This window comes from Rissa tridactyla, chromosome 2 (assembly GCF_028500815.1).
Source record: "Rissa tridactyla isolate bRisTri1 chromosome 2, bRisTri1.patW.cur.20221130, whole genome shotgun sequence".
In the NCBI taxonomy this organism is placed as follows: domain Eukaryota; kingdom Metazoa; phylum Chordata; class Aves; order Charadriiformes; family Laridae; genus Rissa; species Rissa tridactyla.
Window position 1 is genome coordinate 32,927,562 of NC_071467.1, and position 19,871 is coordinate 32,947,432.

Below are 19,871 nucleotides of genomic sequence, written 5' to 3' on the forward strand. Positions count from 1 at the left end.
TTCATGGGAGACAGCAGGGAGGGACCAAAAAGAGACTGTGAGCTCTTAGGAAGATGTTGACTGGCCTTGCAGGGAGCTGACGTGAAAGCAGGTCTCCTGCAGGTCAAACATTGATAAAAATATTATGTTGACGCATCTGTGTACAAGCTTTGCATCAACATAATTGCTGATAAAACCACGACGGCAGAATAAATAAGGTACTTCATCTTTTGAATCAACAGTGTTTCCAGGGCAATGCGGTAACAACACAAGGAGCTGACATTAACATCAGATATTTTATGGCCAAAATTTGGTAGAAGAATGATATTTAATAAAGGGCGTGGATTTTTCTGTGATATTACATATGGGAACTTGGTTTGGTTTGACTTTCATAGGCCAGTAATTAGTACAAAGCACACCAAAGAAAGCAATGTCTGCCTATTTTTTCCCAGTCCTTGAATATTCAGATAAATATGTATATATATCAGGAATGAACATAGTTTTCATCAGGGAGATTTATCATTTTCAGCTTTCAAAACCAAGGAAGCTTTAGGGAAACGTGCTCCCAAGCAAAAGAAGCAGAATCCACAGTTGAAAAGGTTCACAGGTGGCTATGTACATTTAGGTATATCAGTATCTCCACCGAAGAAAGCTGTGCACGTGGAAGAACTGTTTTTGGCATGGTTAAATAGCCCTTTCTATTTTTTGAGTGATACAAGCATAACATTTTTGCTATGTCTGGGAGTACCATTGCACAAGAACTTACCATCACTGTCATAATTCATAATATATTACAATATTCTGTGGACCCTGAATTTGTGAAAGCATAGATAGGATACTTTGAAAGGAATGGAATTACTCTGTGTGGCTTTGTCTCGTGCAGAACTGTTTCATAATCCTAAAAATGATTGGTCCAAAGACTTCATTTTGAAGCAGGACATATTATAGATAGTGTAATGAGAAATTTGTTTATATAAAATGGAACCCACTGCAGCACTAGGTCACTTTTCAGACATCGGGAAAGAAGGTAGAAACTAGGTTTACTCACCAGAGTTGTGGCAATATTGATTATGTGTTATCATAACCAAAGATTATGTGGTTGAGACGGATGGACAATCCTTTATTTTGGCAAGTATTGCCTTTAGAAAGGCAAGTATTTTAGATTGTGGACTTCCCCAGAGCTTCTAATACCCACCAAACCTTTTTGAAATGTGGTAGAATTAACACTGAAACAAAGACAGAGGCAGTAAGAATATAATGGGTTAAGAGTGATGCCCTAGAGAACTATTTTGGGCTGGAGACAGTAGAAAACTTCCGTCTTTTTAGCTGATGCATATAAACAGGCACCAATGTTGGTGAAGAAGGTTCCCTTTGAAATTTTTTAAGTGTCCTGTCTGTTTTAGGCATTTGATATTGACATCCTATCTCAGGACTCTTCTGGTATTTTGTAAAAAGATGTTGAAAACTTGTACTTCTTTGAAGAGAGAAAAAACTAAAGCCTAGATGTGAGACTCTGTCAGCAACAGGACACGATCTGGCCGGTGAGGTGGAAGAAGTGGTAGGACTCTTAAATGCTGCATGGTATTGTTAATCGTCAGAAAAGAAGCTTCTTTTCTTCACTAAAAAAGCTGCTCTCCTGTTCCTTTTCTCTTTGAAACATCTTGGGCTACTTACGGTAATAGCCACTAAATCCCTTCGTTATTGGTCTCTTTAACATCTAGTTGCTTGGCCCTGATTGTGGAATTAGCACAACAGAGAGGTCAATCATAAGCACCTTGGAATGCTTCGGAATATCCCTTCTGAATTGGCCTTGATGACATTTCTTCTTTTAGGTTTGTTTTTTTCCCCCCAGGAATTCCACTAAGCACAAACTTCCCACAAATGTCAGAAGAGTACTCTTTGTTTTTGCTATGATGGCATATTTTAATTTAAAGCCTATTAGATATACTCAATTCTTAATTTCCTGATAGTAAAGGTCACCAGGAAAGCACAGCGTTTTGACGGTGCTGCCAGACTGGTGAATCCAGGCTGGGATTCTGTGGGCCGTCCTCACAGCAATCAGAGTTTGTATGAAGACAAGAGAATAATGTATTTCTGATTTCAGTTAAGCTACTGGGATCAGTTGCAAGGCCTACTTTAAAACCCTATTTCTATTTCCAGCAGTTATGGCGATTTTATTTGTGTGGTATGGATGGAGATCCTGGGGAAGCCCTGAAAAAGCATTTTAAGAGACAAGAGACAATGTACAAGATGCATTAAGATGCATTTACAATACTCGGCTCTCACAATTTCCAAAGAATTTTCTCAACACCTTAATCATCCCAGATCCACCATGGCTGTTTGGATCTTTGTTTCTACAGGTCAGTTTAATTTCTAATCCTTCTATTAAAAATACTACCCGGTGCCACCAGGAGGTGTCCGTGTACTATTTATCGCTTACTCTCCAGGGTGCTTGCATTTTTTTTATTTGTTTGGCGGGGGGGGGGGGGAGAGCTCCATAACAACGCCACAGTGGTAGCAGTTTCTACAGGATCATTATTATTACACAGCGTTGGTGTTTGCACTTCCAAACAAATGAGGATGTTGTGTTTGTGTCCAGAGAGAGTTCTTAATTCTCTCCCTGGATGAGAAGAATTATAGATGAAAAATACCTGTTAAGCCATCCATCTTCTTCCCTTACAGCATGCCCTGTTCTCTGAAGTATACTGTATAACGTATTGAGGATATCAGTCTGTTGCTAGGGAAAGGATGACTATAATGAGATGTTACACAGTCTACATTTTGACTGCATTGCAGGATCAAAGATGAGGCTGGGGAAATGAAGATCTTTTACTGAAACACATAAGTTGTATCCTATTTGCACTTGTGTATAACTTCCAGGATCAGCAAAAAGAGATGAGTGTTTACTAGCAAAAGCTAAATATCACACAGTATTTTTATGTTGCATATTCCCATTTGGTCTGTGATATTTAATTGGAAAATATCTAGTGTATTTTCAGTGTCAATACAGGTATAAAATATGTACAGATTCATAGCGATCCACAAGACATTACAAATGACTACAAGACATCCTATTACACTACAGCCGAAAGTAGTGCCATATTTATCACCACATGGATATTCAGAAGCATACATTAGAGTGAATAGTAAATCTGATTTCATTTGAGCATCAGATAGGAAGAAATAATTAGCTGATAAAATATGATCAGACCTGCCTGGTGATATAATGTATGGTTCAGATGTATTCCACAGACTCTCTTGAAAATCCAACCAAATTAGAATTCGGTGTGGTGCAACACGATATGGGAGAGGGCAATGTGCAGGAGTGACACTTTTTTCATGGCTGTACACTCCGATTGACTATTTCTACTTTCTACTGCATCTTGCAATCAATGTGTGCTTTGATAAAGTGCACACCCTCCTTGTTGAGGTGAAATCATTTGCCTGAAAAAGATTTTTAAATACAATGGCGTGTTGTATGGGTTATGACAAAGCTTCTTAAAATGTTAAGAAATTTACAAGTTTGCCAAATCTGATTTAGTAGCCACATTTCACCAAGGATATGGTTTTCAGGCTGTGTAAAATTGCAAGCTTACCCCCCACCCCAACGCCTCCCTCCCCAAATTTACCCATAGACTTGGTCTTTTATATTCAGCTGTAACTATAACACCCTTCCACCAAAACACTAGCATGGCCTCTTCCAAGAGTAGTTAATGGATTCCCACCAGTGACGGCAGTCCCAGGATGTTTCTGAGTAGTTCCTGACCCCAATGACTCACATGTGTCCTCATCCTATTGATAAAGAGAAACATTAAAGCAGCAGATAGATATCATCACTGTACGTGAGTTTTTAACTTTTACGGTACGTGTTACTCCATCAATAACCAGCTAAATCACTGAATTGAAACGAATGTGGACAGCAGAAATCATTTTGCAGGCAAGCGAGTAGACTGAACTAGTAGAAAACACAGTGAAACTCCACTGAAATGAATGATAAAACATTCCCACATCAAAGATATGGATAACACATTGGCTAGATACTTGCCATTTGAGGTCCCAAGTAATACCAGAACTCAAATTATTGAGACAAATGCATGATTTTGCTGATGTGTACATTGCAATACTGAATTTCTTTGCACAATCACACCTATGTTGTTCTTTTTTTAATGAAAGGAGAGACATACAAATGGATGCATACTAGTAATGAAACAGATCTGTCAGCATGCTACATGGTAAAAAAAAAAAATCTTGTTTTCTCCTTTGCTGCCTTGAAAGCCACTATTTATGTGTTCATACTTAAAAACTGCTTCTGTGTACCTGTTTGCAATATCCATGTTTGATCAACGCAACGAGACTTAGATTACACGCTAATGCAACGAAACACGTGCAGAACAGATCAACTCACCTGCTAATATGTGCATTATTTGGGCCACATCAGTGCTGACTGAATGACAGGTAGCTTTAATCTCCTGATTGTGGTTTGCAGAGCTGCTCAAGATTTGATTTGCCTAAAAATTATCTGAGATGGATGGGAGATACACGTCACTATTTCCTATAAATTGCTGCTGAGTTACTCTTTTTTATTTCATCTCTCATCCTTTCATATGTTAAAAAATGATTAAATTTTCAGGATCAAAAGGTGTTTTTTTTAATGGAAGTAGATTTAAGCATTAACTGATTAACCATTGATACAATAGGTTTATTATTTAACAAATACAAAGCACTTACCTCTCCCTGCTACTGCGAGACAGTAGTATAGATTTTTTGCCAACATTTTTGTCTCAAGACATTTTGGGATTAGTTGAGAATCTGCCTTGGTCAAGCCTGTATTAGGCTATCACCTATTACACGATACTCACGGATCAGCACCAGAGAATTTTTTAACAGCAAACAGGATCATAAATGTATACTGATGGCTTATTTGCTAAAAGCTTACTTAAGAACTCGTGAGCAAGTCCTCACTAGCACCGGTCTTTTTATAAGCACTTGGTTTCAGGGTACTGAAGCATAATGTGTTGCCTGAAAATACCAAGAGGTCATTTATACATTTGTCATGAGTTGATAAGTCTGTCCTGCCTTCCATCCTAAATAATGTAGGAATCAAAGTAAACGGGCAGAGCATGAAGTCCCGCGGCTTGCAGAAGATGGTGATGCTTCTTGTGCACCGTATTGGTGTTTAGCTTTACTCTCTCCTTTTAACGTTTGTTCATATTTTGTCAACTCACAATTAGATTTATTACATGTCACATACAACAATAGGAACTGATTAGGTACCCTGTTATCATATTTGTCCAGACCATTGTTTCACCATTATTTTCACTCAGACAGATATTAGCAGTACATTACATAAATGAAATACTAGTGGAAGTATACCAGACATCCATACTGACTATCTCTGTCCTCCTTCTCTTGCATTCAGTATAGTATCCCTGACCATGACCAAAAAAAAAAAAAAAAAAAAAAAAAAAGGCAGGAAAGAACAGAGTTCAGCCTGAGCCTGCAGAGAACAGTGAGAAGGTTCCTGCTACTACCTTGACTTCTATAATTTTCCTAGCTGTTAAAAGTTTGTGCTTTTCAGAGTGTATCCTATATTCCAGGTTACCGAAGAAATTTCTCATTCATTAGAACCTGGTGATTCTCATTTGTCCTAAGTGCCACAGATTTATGCAAGCTTCTGTTCTAGAGCACTGTTGAAAACCCGAAGTTGGTTCTGAAGTCAAAAGAATCACCTAGGTTGAACAATTTGTCTTCTTTTTAGCTAAGACCAACACATCCTGACAGGCCATCATATGCTGGAGGAAGCCATTTTCTGCACTGGGCTCCACCTGCCTTACTGTTAAGAAAAGATATCCTCCTTATATTGCTGGCCTATCTTTCTGAACTCACACTTCTTCCTGGCTCCATTGCTTCTCTCATGCTGGGAATTTTGAAGCAGATTCCCTTTTGTGCATTGATCACAAAGACGAAGAGAAACAACCTTTCCACTGCAAGACTTTAGTCAGTCAAATATACAGAAAATCCAATACAGCACTCCATATCCATGTATTTCTAAGGTATTATTTTACATTAGGGAAGCACAGGACAGGAAATAAACCCGCTAGGAAGAGGCAGAGCAAAACAAAGAAACAAGTCAGGCAAAAATACAGCAGTTTAACATAGGAGCACTGCTGAGGTAAGGCAAACTACATCAAATTTGAGGTTACATTACTGTGCTCAGTTTCAACAGCAGCTCTCAGTCTTTCCTTTGTAAAAAATAATACAAAAAAAAATCATTGATGTTTCTGAAACATAAAATGTAAACATTAAGCACACTTGGAATCCTTCACTGTAGCTGAGGAAGCCATTCATACTGTACAGGTTCCAGCTCAACCACTTTGATAGTCGCTCCCTCCTTCTGGACACCAGATAATTTCATTATCCACTTGCAAGAAATTTAACTCCTCACAATTCATACCAGGATACAATTTTTCCCACTTTAAAATTGTGGAAAAAAACATGTCAAGGGAAATAGCAAGGACTAGTGGCAGGTATGCTGACTTTTTTTCATATTTATTTAATAATTGTTGTATGGAAGGTCATGGTGAACTTTTGGCTTAAAATTATAGTTTGATGAAATAATGGTATGTACATGCTTGTTGCTGTCTTTTAATAGAAGCTTTCTGAAAGCACATGGACAACATTAATGGAAAAAAGCAGAAGAAGGAAATGCCAATATCCCTGTCAATTCTAGTTCTATATTTCTTTGAGTTTCAAGTGAATGGAGAATCTAAACCTTGCCAAGTGCAATGCTTGCAAACAGAGTCATAGGCATTATTATGGGCAACAAGAACATGAGTACAGAGACTATTTTTTGGAGAGATGGGGCTGACAGGGTGAAGGAAGCACTGCAAACGTACAACTGAAAAAACAGTAAAACACACCAAAAACCACCACTCACCAAAACCCAAACCTTTCAGGACTATTCTATTAAGCTGATAGTCCAGACCTAACTTTGTGGAGTTTATATAGTTTTTGGAGAGATTTTTCTAAAATAATCCTGGAATAAACAAACATTTAAACATTTTACCTATCATGAGAACAAGAAAATATAAAGAAGATACTGGACCAGACAACAGAGCGGCAGGCTTACTGAAAAAGGTAACTATCAAAGGGAAAAATAACCCAGTTAAAGTCCGATTCCACCATCAGTGTCCCTGTTATATGATGCAATTACACAGAAATAAAGGTGTGACTGTACTTGAACTAGTTCTGTTTTAATTGCTTGGGTAATAATAGTACTCAAGATACAGTGGTGTGATTTGGCACAAACTAACCCCACGTTTACATGAAGTCAGGCCTGCTTATAGATGCTACAGAAGTACCCCAAATAATATGAGTGAGCAAAGAAGAGAGAATTTAAGTGATAAAGCAAGTACTTATACACTTTTGGGGGATGAAGAACACAAACAGACTTTTACCCTACGAAAGTTAACAGTGCTATTTTCCATCATGAAGAGATGTGTTTCAAAAACCAGGAAAGGCCTCCATAATTGTTTTAAAACCAAAAGAAAACAAGAGGAGAAATAGAAGAAACAGGTACAAAATAGAGAGGAAAGGCTGAAATGAATTTTATTTCACAACACAGAAGAATTAAGAAGGAAAATGTACCGAAATAAAGAAGAGCACTGAAGAAAAATAAGGAAAACCAACACTTTAACGTACTGTAATTACTTATTCCACTATTGCCTTTTTCTGTGATATTTTATTGATGATGTTTCATGGATCATCAATAAAGTAACACTATAAAAAGCCCTAGAATCTTATTTCCTTCTGGTGTTTGTGCCAGACTGACAGTAACTAGTCCATGACAAAGGGGCAACCAGTTACAGCTTGAAGACCTGATGGAAGAGCAAGGAAGGGGAAAAAAAAATTTTAAAAAAAGATCAATAATAAGGTGTTAACTTTAAAAGGAACACCAAGTGAAACAAATTAATAAATAATTAGTTTAAGGGTAATAGTATTTTCAAAGCAAATGGACTACTTCTATTACCAAGAGGATAGGGCTTTTGACAGCTAATAAGACAGCAAGGCATTCAGCTTCCAAACAATAAAAGGTGAGAGTTAATAGTACACTAATGAGCCACAAGCATACTGCTGGCTTGTTTTTTATTAACACTAATAAATGAGCTCATAATACTGATCAGAAGTGTTGTTGTTTTTTTTTTTCTCCACACATCTCACAAAAGAATTTCAGGTGACAAGTACTATGGTACATATGGTAGAAACAAACAGCTGTGGCCACAAAGATGTTTTGTTAACTGATGATTAATATATTCAGGAAGCAATCACACTATTCATTAGTAAAAGTTTACAAACATTAAAAAGTGCATAACATTTGAAACCAACAACAACACAAAAATATATATAATATATATACTATATATAAAGAAAGTGACATCACCTCCTGTTAATAAAAGAAAACAAATCTTCTGACTTTGTGATTGGTGCTTATGTGATTGCCACGGTTTACTTGTCAGTCACTGTCTTTACTCACCTCAGTCACACAGAGGTTGTGGCTGCCCCATTTTGCAGTATTCAGCCTCATGTATGGCCTTGTCTATTGGGGTGGGATGGGGGGGGAAGGAAATCAATCAGCATAGGTACTGCAGAACACGTTATTAATTTGTAGATACTTTAAGTAATATCCTGGATGTACAAACTATCCCGGTATTTCAATGAAGGTCCAGTTTGGACTGTCATTTTGGAATAGCTGAAGTGGGAAAAGTCCAGTCTTTTAGGTGCTAGTTGTCAAGCCTTTCACTTCCCTCTCCCCATCCTAGACAAAAGGTACCAGCTTCTAGCACTCGGCTGTACCTGGCACATCAGTAACAGGCTACCGGCTGGGCAAACTCAACAGCCTGATCAGCTGAGGCAAAGGCAAGGAATAGAAAAAATAGTCCCCCTGGCTGGATCCCACCCATGATCCACCAGTTGGACTTTTCTGCAATCCAAAACTCATTCCAGAGTACGTAATTGGCACTTATCTATGCCAGTTATTCTGCCGTGTGTAAACAAGGCCCATCTTCAACAATGTGAACCAGGAAAATCTCTAGCACCACGGAATTTGTTTGAATTTTAACCCATATAAGGTTATAAATGTATTCTTAAAACTACCATAACAATAAAATACTTGGACTAACATTTTAAAAAAATATCTCAGAGAAAGATTAAGAAATTGGGAGTAAAATTAGAAAAATGGGGAAGAAAAACATAAAAGATTCAATTTGAGTCTCTGATATGCAACTAACTACAGTCAAGTGGCAAAACTGTACCAAGGACACAAAACACGCTGAAGTATTCACATTAACAAATCGTTTTGAAGGCTCATCTAGTAACAAATTAGAGTGTTGCTGAGTCATTTAGGTTTAGGCATAATCAATTTAGCAGTTGACGTTTTAAATCTATCATGTGCACATCACCACATTATGCAAAAAACCAGCCCTTTCAAAACGCGTGGTAGAAAAATTCACAGTAACAGAAATATTCTTCATAAGCAGTTGAGAAGGGGCAGTGTGGAGCATTTAAGTTGTACAATACAAAAACTATTGTAAATAACAGAGCTGTAAAACAAGACGCAAAGTTCTAAAAACAGTGCTTTCTTTACAGTTCTTTTAATGGGTGAACACTTTGGCCAGAGAATTTTAAACTCTGAGGATCACACAAGCCTTTTCTTAAGATACACAATTAGATCCTCTGACGTTTCAAAGGCCATTTGCTACAAGATTTACCTGTTCTACTTCCTAAAAGTGTTCCCATCAAGTAGCCATTATGAAGGGATCCATCTGATGACACTATCCCAAAAAAATCAATACATGTTCAACCACTGCTAATGACAGAGGTAGAGAAAATTCTGTCTTCTGCCACAGCTTGTACCCCATTTTTAGCATTGTGTTGAGTGGGTTCCAGCAGTGAAGACACATGCACTTTCTTTTCCATCAGCTTGCTCATGGAAACAAATTTGTTCCAGCATGCTCTTGTAGTCTGAAAACATCCAGCAGCTGCTCCAGTCGGTCAAAGTCGGATGTCAGCTTTCTTGCTTTGCTGCCTCCCCTTGGGCCTCCCCGGTTTGCTCACTTGGATTTCGTTGTGCATCTCCTTCTCCTTCTATAACATACAAGAAAAGGACAAGTGATCGATCCTAAAACAAAGAGGTTTTGCTCCCAGAACCCCAAGTGTTCATCCACCAATGTCAAAGACGATGTAGAAAGAAACTGAACTCTTGCATTAAATATGAAACCTCATACTTTGCATCTCAAGAAACACCTTCAAAAACAAATACCTAGCTGCTGTATAGACCTATAGTAGCTAGAAGTGAAAGAATTTAACAGAAGTAGTATTTTTCACAGTTTATTCACTACGATACTACGACAATATAAGACAAAAAACCCCATTACACTAAGTCTGAACAGAATTTACTATAAAGAGATGCAACTTCAATATAGGCAATAATTTGTTAAAGCTGTGTTTGTTCTGTGAGTCCATTTTCAGTGCCACGCCCCACGGTGTTTGGTCCGGCTGTCTCCCTGCAAGCCACTGAACCATCTGAGGAACAGAAAACATCTTACACTGGCACAGTGAGCGGACAACTCATAAAGCCTGTCTAAAGACGACCAAGAAGTGCATTGACAATGGTCTATTAGTACCTATATGCAAAGTATTGCCCTTCACCTAACAATTAAAGGCCTAACAGGTTCAGACAGCTGGAAGCTAAGCACAAGTAAGACAGAAGTCCCTGAACACTGGACTAATTAGCTATAGGTACATAATAAGGAATAATGTTAGGTAAGGAATAATGTTAAGACAGAAATCGCCTCTTACGTCTCGCAAGGATTCTGAGTAATTTGTATTGAACTGGCTTGATACAGTAGTGAAGAGAAGAAAATTCCATGGACTAAGTTGCAAAGAGGTGTAAGTAGAGGTAGCAGTGCCTCTTAACTTTAGTCTATAGATCTTTAGAATAAAGGCAGAGTTCTCAATACAGATATTTATTGTTCCCCCATTTCAAATCACACTGTACATCTGCAGCTTTATTTCTGTTTACAGAAATAAGCACCATAAACACCTTCTCTTTTCTATATAGAAGAAGTGGCACGTTCTTTGCATTTCAATAAACACTGCAAAAAGCTCAGACACGATAGCTGAGTATTTAGGCTGCAGAATGCCTCAGAGGATATTGGTAATTATCAAATTCAGCCTGATGAGAAGTTGTATGGAAGGCTGACGAACCTAGTAAACAGTGAGGTTTGTTCTGTTCGTTATGGGTTGAGTAATAAATAAAAATTTGTTTTGCAAGCCACTTTCTCAAAAAAACTCTTTATTTCTCAGTTTCATCTCCCACATTACAGAGGATTCCATCAGGATGTATCTACACCTAATTATTTCCTATTGGACAGAAATACCTTTTGCCCAAGTTGTCTAAACACTTTCTACAAAGCCTCCTACATTTGTTCTGATACTGCAAAAGTCCAGATGAATGGAATCTGATTTTTTTTAATTCATTTTTTGCCTGCTCTGAACTCCATTCATTCTGACTACTAGGAAGACTTTAATATCCCTCGTACTATCTGGGCAAGTCACACTTTCCTGAAAGAATTTCTATTAAAAAAAAAAAAAAAAGGACAACAACAAAAAAGACAAAGCTTAAGAGAGAAAAAAGCTTGGAAGGAATTTGTTTTTAAAAGAAAAATCATCCTGGACGTGAAGCCCAAACGCTTCACTACCTAAATGTTAAAGATAGCGCACAAAGATTTACAGAAAGAGCACAAAGGTTCTATGTACCACTCCTTAAAAGACTTTTCTCAATTCACTGAAAAAACTCACTAGTCTAAATCCATTTAATCTATAATGTGCTGTCTTGGTACTACAGACTTTGTCTTTCTGCTGGCAGAGCTCTCCTACCAAACGCCTTAAAATACGTTTAAGGAAATAATTTTGCTTCTAGGTTCTGAGAATCCCAAAATTGCCTAAGCACACTTTGTTGTGGTTCCTTCAAAAGATGATGGCTATAAGCTTTTAGGAGTTGAGATTCTTAGACAGCATTTTGAAAACAACAGGCAGTATTAAAAAACCCCAAAGCAAATAATATGATACTGTAAGCCATAACAGAGTTGTGTGAGGTGGTAAGCTAGCAACAGTTACTAGTTCTGCTAATGTGCAGTTTTTAACTCATTTTTCCTTCTTGTAACATTACTGACTCTTCAGTGTCTATCAGTGTTTCCAATGCTTATGCCTAAAATGCTTCTACCATGAACTAAAATCACTTTTAGTCACAAATTTCTACAATCAGTCCTTCATTCTAGTTCTGTATGGTTTTAATGTAGATGGGTGTGATTGTTGGACCATTGCAACTTTTACAAGGAGTCTCCTTTCCACTTCTGCACTGAATTTATGTTCTGTGGCGTATCTACAGACACCTAGAAAACCATCAGTTTGTTTTAGAGATTAGACTTGCAGAGACTGGTCCTCATTCTTCATTGTACTTTTTCCTTGCTACTTTATTTAGCTACCGTCACCTGTAAAATCAACTGAATATAAAGTTTCTTGGAATTACATTGATTACCTTGAGAGAGAGTTAAAAGCAGGTGAGCTACGTGCTGATTTCCCTACTAAAAATCCTTCTTTTGCCTTCTGTCTTATGATTTCCGTTGCAGTTTTCTACTTATCAGACATACACAGTGTTGCTTTTACTAAATTTAGATAAAATGCATTGCCACAGAGTACTTGGAAACTGTATTTTGAAATTTGGTAAATATGTCCATTCCATAAATATTAGCTGGTTGTTAGCTTATTATGGACAAAGAATACTGGAACAGTTCTTTTGAAGGGAGAGTATCATACAGTAATTATATGAATTCTAAAAAGTTATGCAGTAAACTCGATTATCTGTTGTTGGCTCATCACTGAGGGGATTAACCAGCACTCACTTCAGGTATCAAATAGTACATGACAGAAATCGTGGTCTTTGAACAAGGCCTCACTGCTTAGTGCTGTTCAGAGCTGTTCCTGTTCTTTACAGCAAATGTATCTACAGGCTTTTCAAAGTGAATGTATTAAATATGCTTAGGTAGCTTAATTTACATATGTTTTATAATAGCCTTTTTTTTTTTTAATCTGCATTATCCTACTCTGCCATTACTCCATGCAGTTGAAAGCAAATGTACTTGCACTTTTGCAAGAAAACACATATACCTGTAATAAGAATAAAAGAAAAAGGAAAAAAGAATCAAAACTTTATGTCTGTGTTTGTATAACCAGGTAATACTTAGCATAAATTGTTTGACATGCACCTTGAAAGAAATAAAATATAACTCCCAAACGTGTTTTTCTCTTAATCCTGTCAGGTGTGATGCATATACGCATCCGGCAAGCGCTAGTATATTCTGAACTGGAGTGTGGGATGCAAAATAATTTTTAGTCTCTTTCTGGTTTGGAAAGACATGACGTGATAATACACTAATATGAATGATAATATAATGCATTTTCCAATATTTGTGGTTTGGAGGCTTTTATCTGGCATCTAGGTGTACTAATAATACAAAATTTAATATATTTTCATTGTATCTAATTCAAACTGCATAGCCTTCTGAAGAAGTATGCAGGCATTTTTGTGTATCTACTACCTATGGTAGTTTTACGAGCAGCTCTGTACACTCTTCTGCAATGATTAAATTACCCAAGCTGCAAAAGAGGTCTCCAAGAAAAACTAGACTCCTGAATTATGTATGAAAAATTAGGCTAACAGTTATTTAAACCATTCTTATCACTACAGAGCTAACTGCATGTACAAAATGCATACCAACACATGTTACAGGCACAAAGTCACATTTTTATAACTCACAGAAGAACACAGTTCCGGTTTACAATTACTCCAGCAGCTTAACTTAAAAATAGGGATTGTTTATATCTTCTAAATGGACAAGATCAAAGACAGTTTTGATAAATGTAAATTTAAGACTGAAAAAAATTAAAGCAAAAAGGAAGGTTGGCATTACGCATTTCAAATGCCACCTACTTTATATTTTTCCAACATTTTACACGTATCCCCACATTAAAATAAGTAGACACACCTACACGCATACTAATAAAGCTTTTCTTCTTAAATAGAAAAAAAATAAAAATAAAAGGCCCCGCCTAACTAGAATTGCATGCATTTAGAAGCTATAGGCCCCAAACCGGCAACTGCAGAAGGAATGACTTTGTACGTACATTAGTCAAAGCCAAAAAAAGAACGCCCCCCCCAAACAGCACTACAACAACCCAACGTCATGCTGCCCACATCTCATTGCCCAGTGATGAAACTGCCTCTCCGAACTCTTGACGTTGTCTCTGAGAAAAATACGTGCACAAACAGGGCAGCTGCTTATCAACAGTTTGTTCTTTGATGCATTTGTTTTCTTCTGCTGTTATTAAAATAAGCATAAGACCTCTTTCCTAAGATATGAAAAGGGCTTTCAAATATCTGCAAGATCCATGCATTAATCCCCACCCCCGAAACATGAAAATAATTACACAGCCATATCACTATTTTTATTTAATGTAAGGCCTTTCACCATACACTGTCCCTCCTTCCTCTCAACTGAAGGCGCACAAGTAGATAAAAGTTTTGGTAATGTTAGCAGTAAAATAAGATTTAGGATTGCATTAGTACTAATCACCTTAAAAGAAGGACAAAGTATCAGCAGAAAGGGGAAAGAGACAATTTACCCAGAAACAAAGATCCAAGTAAAACAAACAACAATGCATTACTATTACTCTGTCCTCTGGCAGCTGAAAACAAAATTAATCTCACAATAACCTTTCAAGAAGACACACAGCTTCTCCCACAGGCTTCAAATGAAAAAGCTTCCTTTAAAGCATATTATGGAGAGTTGGGTTTTAATAAAGACTTCCTTATTTTCGTCCTTATGCTCGATTTTCCAAAAAAATTATCCTGACATGGACCCTGCCACTAGGCACTTGCTGCAGAGTGACTTTTCTTTTTCCAGTATGATGTTGTACTTGCAAATAACTACCCTTCCCATTTATGAAATCTGTGTTTCTTATTGCAGGCAACCCTGGCTGATCTCCCCTTATCAGAAAAAAATATTTTTGTTGCTAAGGGACAAGGGAATAATGCATGCACATAAACCATGTTTTGTGTACTACTCAGTTTTAAATAAATACAATAAAAGACCAAAAGGTACTCACCTCCTTTGTTTATATCAAGCTCTGATAACTTTAAGGCTAGTTCACTTGAGTTCCCACCCGGAGAGGACACAAGTATGTCATGTAACGCATTTCTTCTACCTGTTCTTCCTGAAGCAATAAAGTCTGCATATGTAGATTCCACATCAGTCATTGCTAACAAATATCCACATAGCAGTACCTGGATGGGAGAAAAAAAGAACAACACTTAGAACACCAGAAAAACAGATGACGTTATGGAATTGAAGAACTAGAGGGTTCTCATTATGGAGTAGACTGGCTATGTAGTAAGCAGCAAAAGATGCTTCAACCTCAAAATTTGGAGAAATTGGAGAAGAAACAGTAGAAAGCAAGAAAGGTGTGCGGATTTTATGCAACCTATATTCAACAGCATTTTAAACAACTTCATTTTTCATACTTCATAAAGTGCTAGTAAGTGCTTTATAAAAGCAATGACCTCAGCAACATAATTTCTTTATAGAGCTGTCTCTGCTTTTAATATTAGCTGGGAAGTAGGAGGTAGGTAGGGGGTGGAAGAAAGTTCTTTTCTGCGCAAAATGCAGAGCGTACGGAGTAACAAAGTACAAATCGATAATGCTTTTGCATGCAGAACACCATGCTCGCACACAGGCACAGCAATGTTTTGTGTATTTTCCTTTGTTAGTAGGATTAGTTTTGGCATTGTATATAGACTTCTTCAGACTCAACTAATTTATTTTGGTGTGGTAGCTGCACCAAAGTGAATGCATTACCATAAAGTCACTGAAATAAGAAGAGACATGCTAACAAAGCAAGCAGAAGAGCTGAAGTATAAGCAGAGGTTAGAAAGCTATTCTCTGTAAGCTAGATATCAACTCAGACCTCCTTTTCTTTCGAAAATAATTATTTCTCATGTTCTTATATGAATGCACATATTACAGTATTCTATAAGATCTGCCAAAGATACAAGGAAACTCCTACTTCAACCTCAGTAAGAGAAAGATTCCCATCCCTGCTGGAGTCTGCTGTATCTGCTATAACCTAACCTGTTATGATTTTTTTTCTTTTTCATAATTTATAGAATTGTAACCAGAGCCTGGGGAGTGGGGTGGGGAAGGCACTTTCTCCTGCTGATCACAGAGAGAGAGTTCCCATTTGCATTCTCTAAGGTTTTCTGCAAAAAGTTAGGCTACCATGCTTCAAATGTAGCTTCCCTCACATTTCATGTTTGGATGTAGTAGGGCAATCAGGGAAGCTTTCTGCTAGAGCAGTAGTCCAAAGAAAAGAATTGCTAAACAAAACCAGAACTCCCACAGTTGTATGCTTCCTTTCATTTCTAAGGAGTATTTCTGTGGTTTTGCATACTTCACAGAGAGGACATGGCCATATGGGCAACACTGCACAGTTGCATACAGTGAGAAGCTTTAACTATTATTACTAAGGTAGCCGAAACTTCACATTTGCATAGAATATACAAATTGAGTGTACAAATCTCTTTAATCAGTTCCTGCTGCAGTTGCTGGACACTGAAGAAGCCCCTGAAGTCATCACAAACACTAACAGCAACAAAAGATTCAGCTTTCTCTCTTTAAATAAAAAGAAAAAACCCTCACTTTTATAAACACTTTTAATTTTAAAAATAGATACATAAAAGACAACAGCTAACTCTTCCCCACCCTCCACTCTGAATAACTTCAGAAATCCTATCCATTCTTCATCTTCATTCTAGTCCTCACCTCCCCAGCTTCAGCCAGCTGTATGAGGGTGTACACGTGATGTGTCTGAGAAGCCAAGAAAAGGGTTCTACGCCATATTTTATTTAGCCTAAATATAACTATATCAAGTATCACTGCAAGGCTGACTGACTTTAAAAGAAGTTCATTGCTATCACGCTTTGGTGTCCCATGCCAAATGCTGAAGGGCTGACAAGATAATTTTACTCCTATGATCAACCACCGTGAAACAGGAAACTGCTTTAAAAAAAAAAAACACCAACAAACAAAAAAAACCAACAAACAAAAAAAACCAACAAACAAAAAAAACCAACAAACAAAAAAAACCAACAAACAAAAAAAACCAACGCAAACACACACAAAAATCCCCCAAAACCAAACCAACCAAAAAGACAACCCACAAAACCTAATCACAAACACCTAGGGAACAGAAAGATGTCAGCACTGACCGAAAGCCTGCCTGACACACATAAAATAGCATAGTGCCTCTCAATTAACAAATGCTTTCATCAGCATGAGAGCATGTGCATTTCTTCCTGTGAAGTGCTGCTTCTTGAAACACTACAAGAATACTGGAGCAAATCAGAAGTCTACCATTTGTTCTGTGCCCCAGGTGTAGACTTCTCAATGCCAAATACATCAGCCACATAGTAACGAAGCATATAACTCGCAAAGGTGAAGAGAAACAGTGAGGACAGTTGTAATAAGGTAAGAAAACAGCATGGTTTTTCAGACTTATCAAACCTGTTCCCTGAAAAATATCATCCAGCAAGATTGGAAGATAAAAGATTTTAAGTGAAAGTTACATGAGTTATATTTGTTCATGCTTGTTATTGCAACTGGCCTGTAGAAAAGGAAGTGCAAAACCTGAAAGTAATCTATGTACAGGCTTGGATTTTGTCTTTAGCATAGCACCAGTCCAAAGCTGTCATAGCTATCACTCCTTTCATTTCATTTTAGCGTAGAAAAAGCACCACAGAGAAGAATACCCTTTTGCTACTCTGTAAGCTGCGTATCAGTGCATCAGAAACAGAGTAAGTAGAGAAGACCATGTCTGGTACAGGGCTGTAAGACTGGCAAAATGAGTGGTGTTGTACTCCGTGAGCAATTCCCCGGACGGTACAAACTGCACTCCACAGAATACTCTTCTGTAAGATTATATTCTGCTTGAAACATTCCATAAAACATGGAGAGCACCGGGGTAAAGCTCAAGCTCATTATATTTTTGCTATGAAACAAGCTATAAAGAAAAACGCGCTTGTGGAGAACTTCATTTTAAAGGTATGTTTTCTATAGGCTCAATATGGCATTACTAACAACATTCTGATCAAAAAAGAATGTTACCAAACATACATTTATTAAGACTTCCAAGTTTTTCTGTCTGTCTCTTCTCCTAAATGTCAAACATCGTTCTGTTTTGTATTGGCATTATCTTGAGACATTACTGCATAAATACGGCACTCCAGTGACATCACCCAAGAGCTCCCCTTCCAATGAATGGCTCAATGCCCAGCAGTCTGTAACTATTCACTGAACCAGTCATTAAGGAATTACCATTCACTCCAAAAAACCTTTCCTTCCACAGAGACAGAATGAAAAAGTGGAATTTGCTCATAAATTCTGTGAAACATAATTTGAATTTCCTAACTAATTGCATTAACAAATATTCCTGTGTTAAAGATTGTGGTCTCAGTCCCACTAGTTCTATTATTTGAGTTTCAAAAATGGTACTCTGCTACGTGGTGCTGAACTGAAACAAGGCGGCTGCAGACCTCACTACTTCTGCCAACTGAACCAGCAAACTAAAAAAAGCCGTTCTGTGACCATAAGGACTAATGAAATCCACTGTCGCAGGATTGGATTCCATGGTAACTGATAAGATACTATCCCATCCGAAGTCTCCCCCAGCTGTGCTTTTTCTCCCCCCCCATGTAGAGACACTCTGCCTGATAATGGGTTAGAATTTGCAATACAGCCCTGGGGATTTTAATGTGGCATATTTCCTTTCCTCAGCTGCTAAGTTTCATAAAACTTTTAGAAATGTGGGTATCTTAGACTTCTAACTCTTTCCCCCCCAACTCCTTCCTCCCAAAGAAAACTGTGGTGAAAATTAGTTGAAAATAAGCATCATAAGGAGTAGAATTAGTATCCAGAGAATGCATGAGGAGAAAAGAAGAATGACAAGAACAGTATAATTTAATAGGTACCGAAAGAATTGGTATTTGTGTTTTCAGGAAGCTCACAGAATACTCCTTGATCTCCACAATCCGATTTCTGTGTTAAATTTTCACTTTCCGTGCTATATATAACAAATCTTATCCTCCAAGTTTCTTAAGGTAACTGTCAGATTTCTACAACTGTTTTTCTTCTTCTACATACTTCGGTTTTTTTGAAAGAATTCTTAAAAAAACCCCTACAAAGTTACCGATGGCTTCACAAATGAAATCCCAATTTGACTGCATTCCATAATGATTCAGTGAAACCAAGTGTTACACAGTGCCGTTATTCTCAAGAATTTGGAAGTGAAAGTACAGAAATTATGTGGCATACCGACATGAATTAAAAATCAGTGCCATACAGTTTACGGTTTAGGAATACTTAGGGTTGTTCAATTTAGCCCATTTAAGGGACTAGCTACCTAAAAGAAGCCCAAACACATTTAAAGTACCTCCACTAATTAGTATTTATTATTATTTTAAAAGGAAGACAGAGTAAGAATGGGCACTTGACACGTGGCTTGTCTATGAGACCTGGTGTATGTTGCTGGCTAGCACAGGAGAGCTGCCATTTTCTTGGCAAACCCTCAATGTCAGACTAAGAGATATGACCCTTCACCGTTTACGCCCCCCTCTTTCTCCATATATGCTTAATGATGGCATCGAATAAGGGATTTTCAAATAAAACTCTCCCAAGCTTTGGCTGCTAAATGTTGCATCACGATCAGCACATTATTTAAAT

The 19,871-nt window shown here is 37.5% G+C and overlaps 1 protein-coding gene across 1 annotated transcript in view; it reads right to left on the minus strand.

Annotated features, from left to right (window-relative positions):
- Nucleotides 1–7,564: 7,564 nt before the first annotated feature.
- Nucleotides 7,565–19,871, minus strand: part of PKIA (cAMP-dependent protein kinase inhibitor alpha) — a 43,566-nt gene continuing 31,259 nt past the window's right edge. The window contains exons 2-3 of the mRNA XM_054191869.1: nt 15,205–15,382; nt 7,565–10,122 (exon numbers count right to left, since the gene is read on the minus strand). Coding sequence (XP_054047844.1) covers nt 10,043–10,122; nt 15,205–15,355 — 231 coding nt within the window. The 5' untranslated portion in view covers nt 15,356–15,382 and the 3' untranslated portion in view covers nt 7,565–10,042. The remainder of the gene's footprint in view (nt 10,123–15,204; nt 15,383–19,871) is intronic.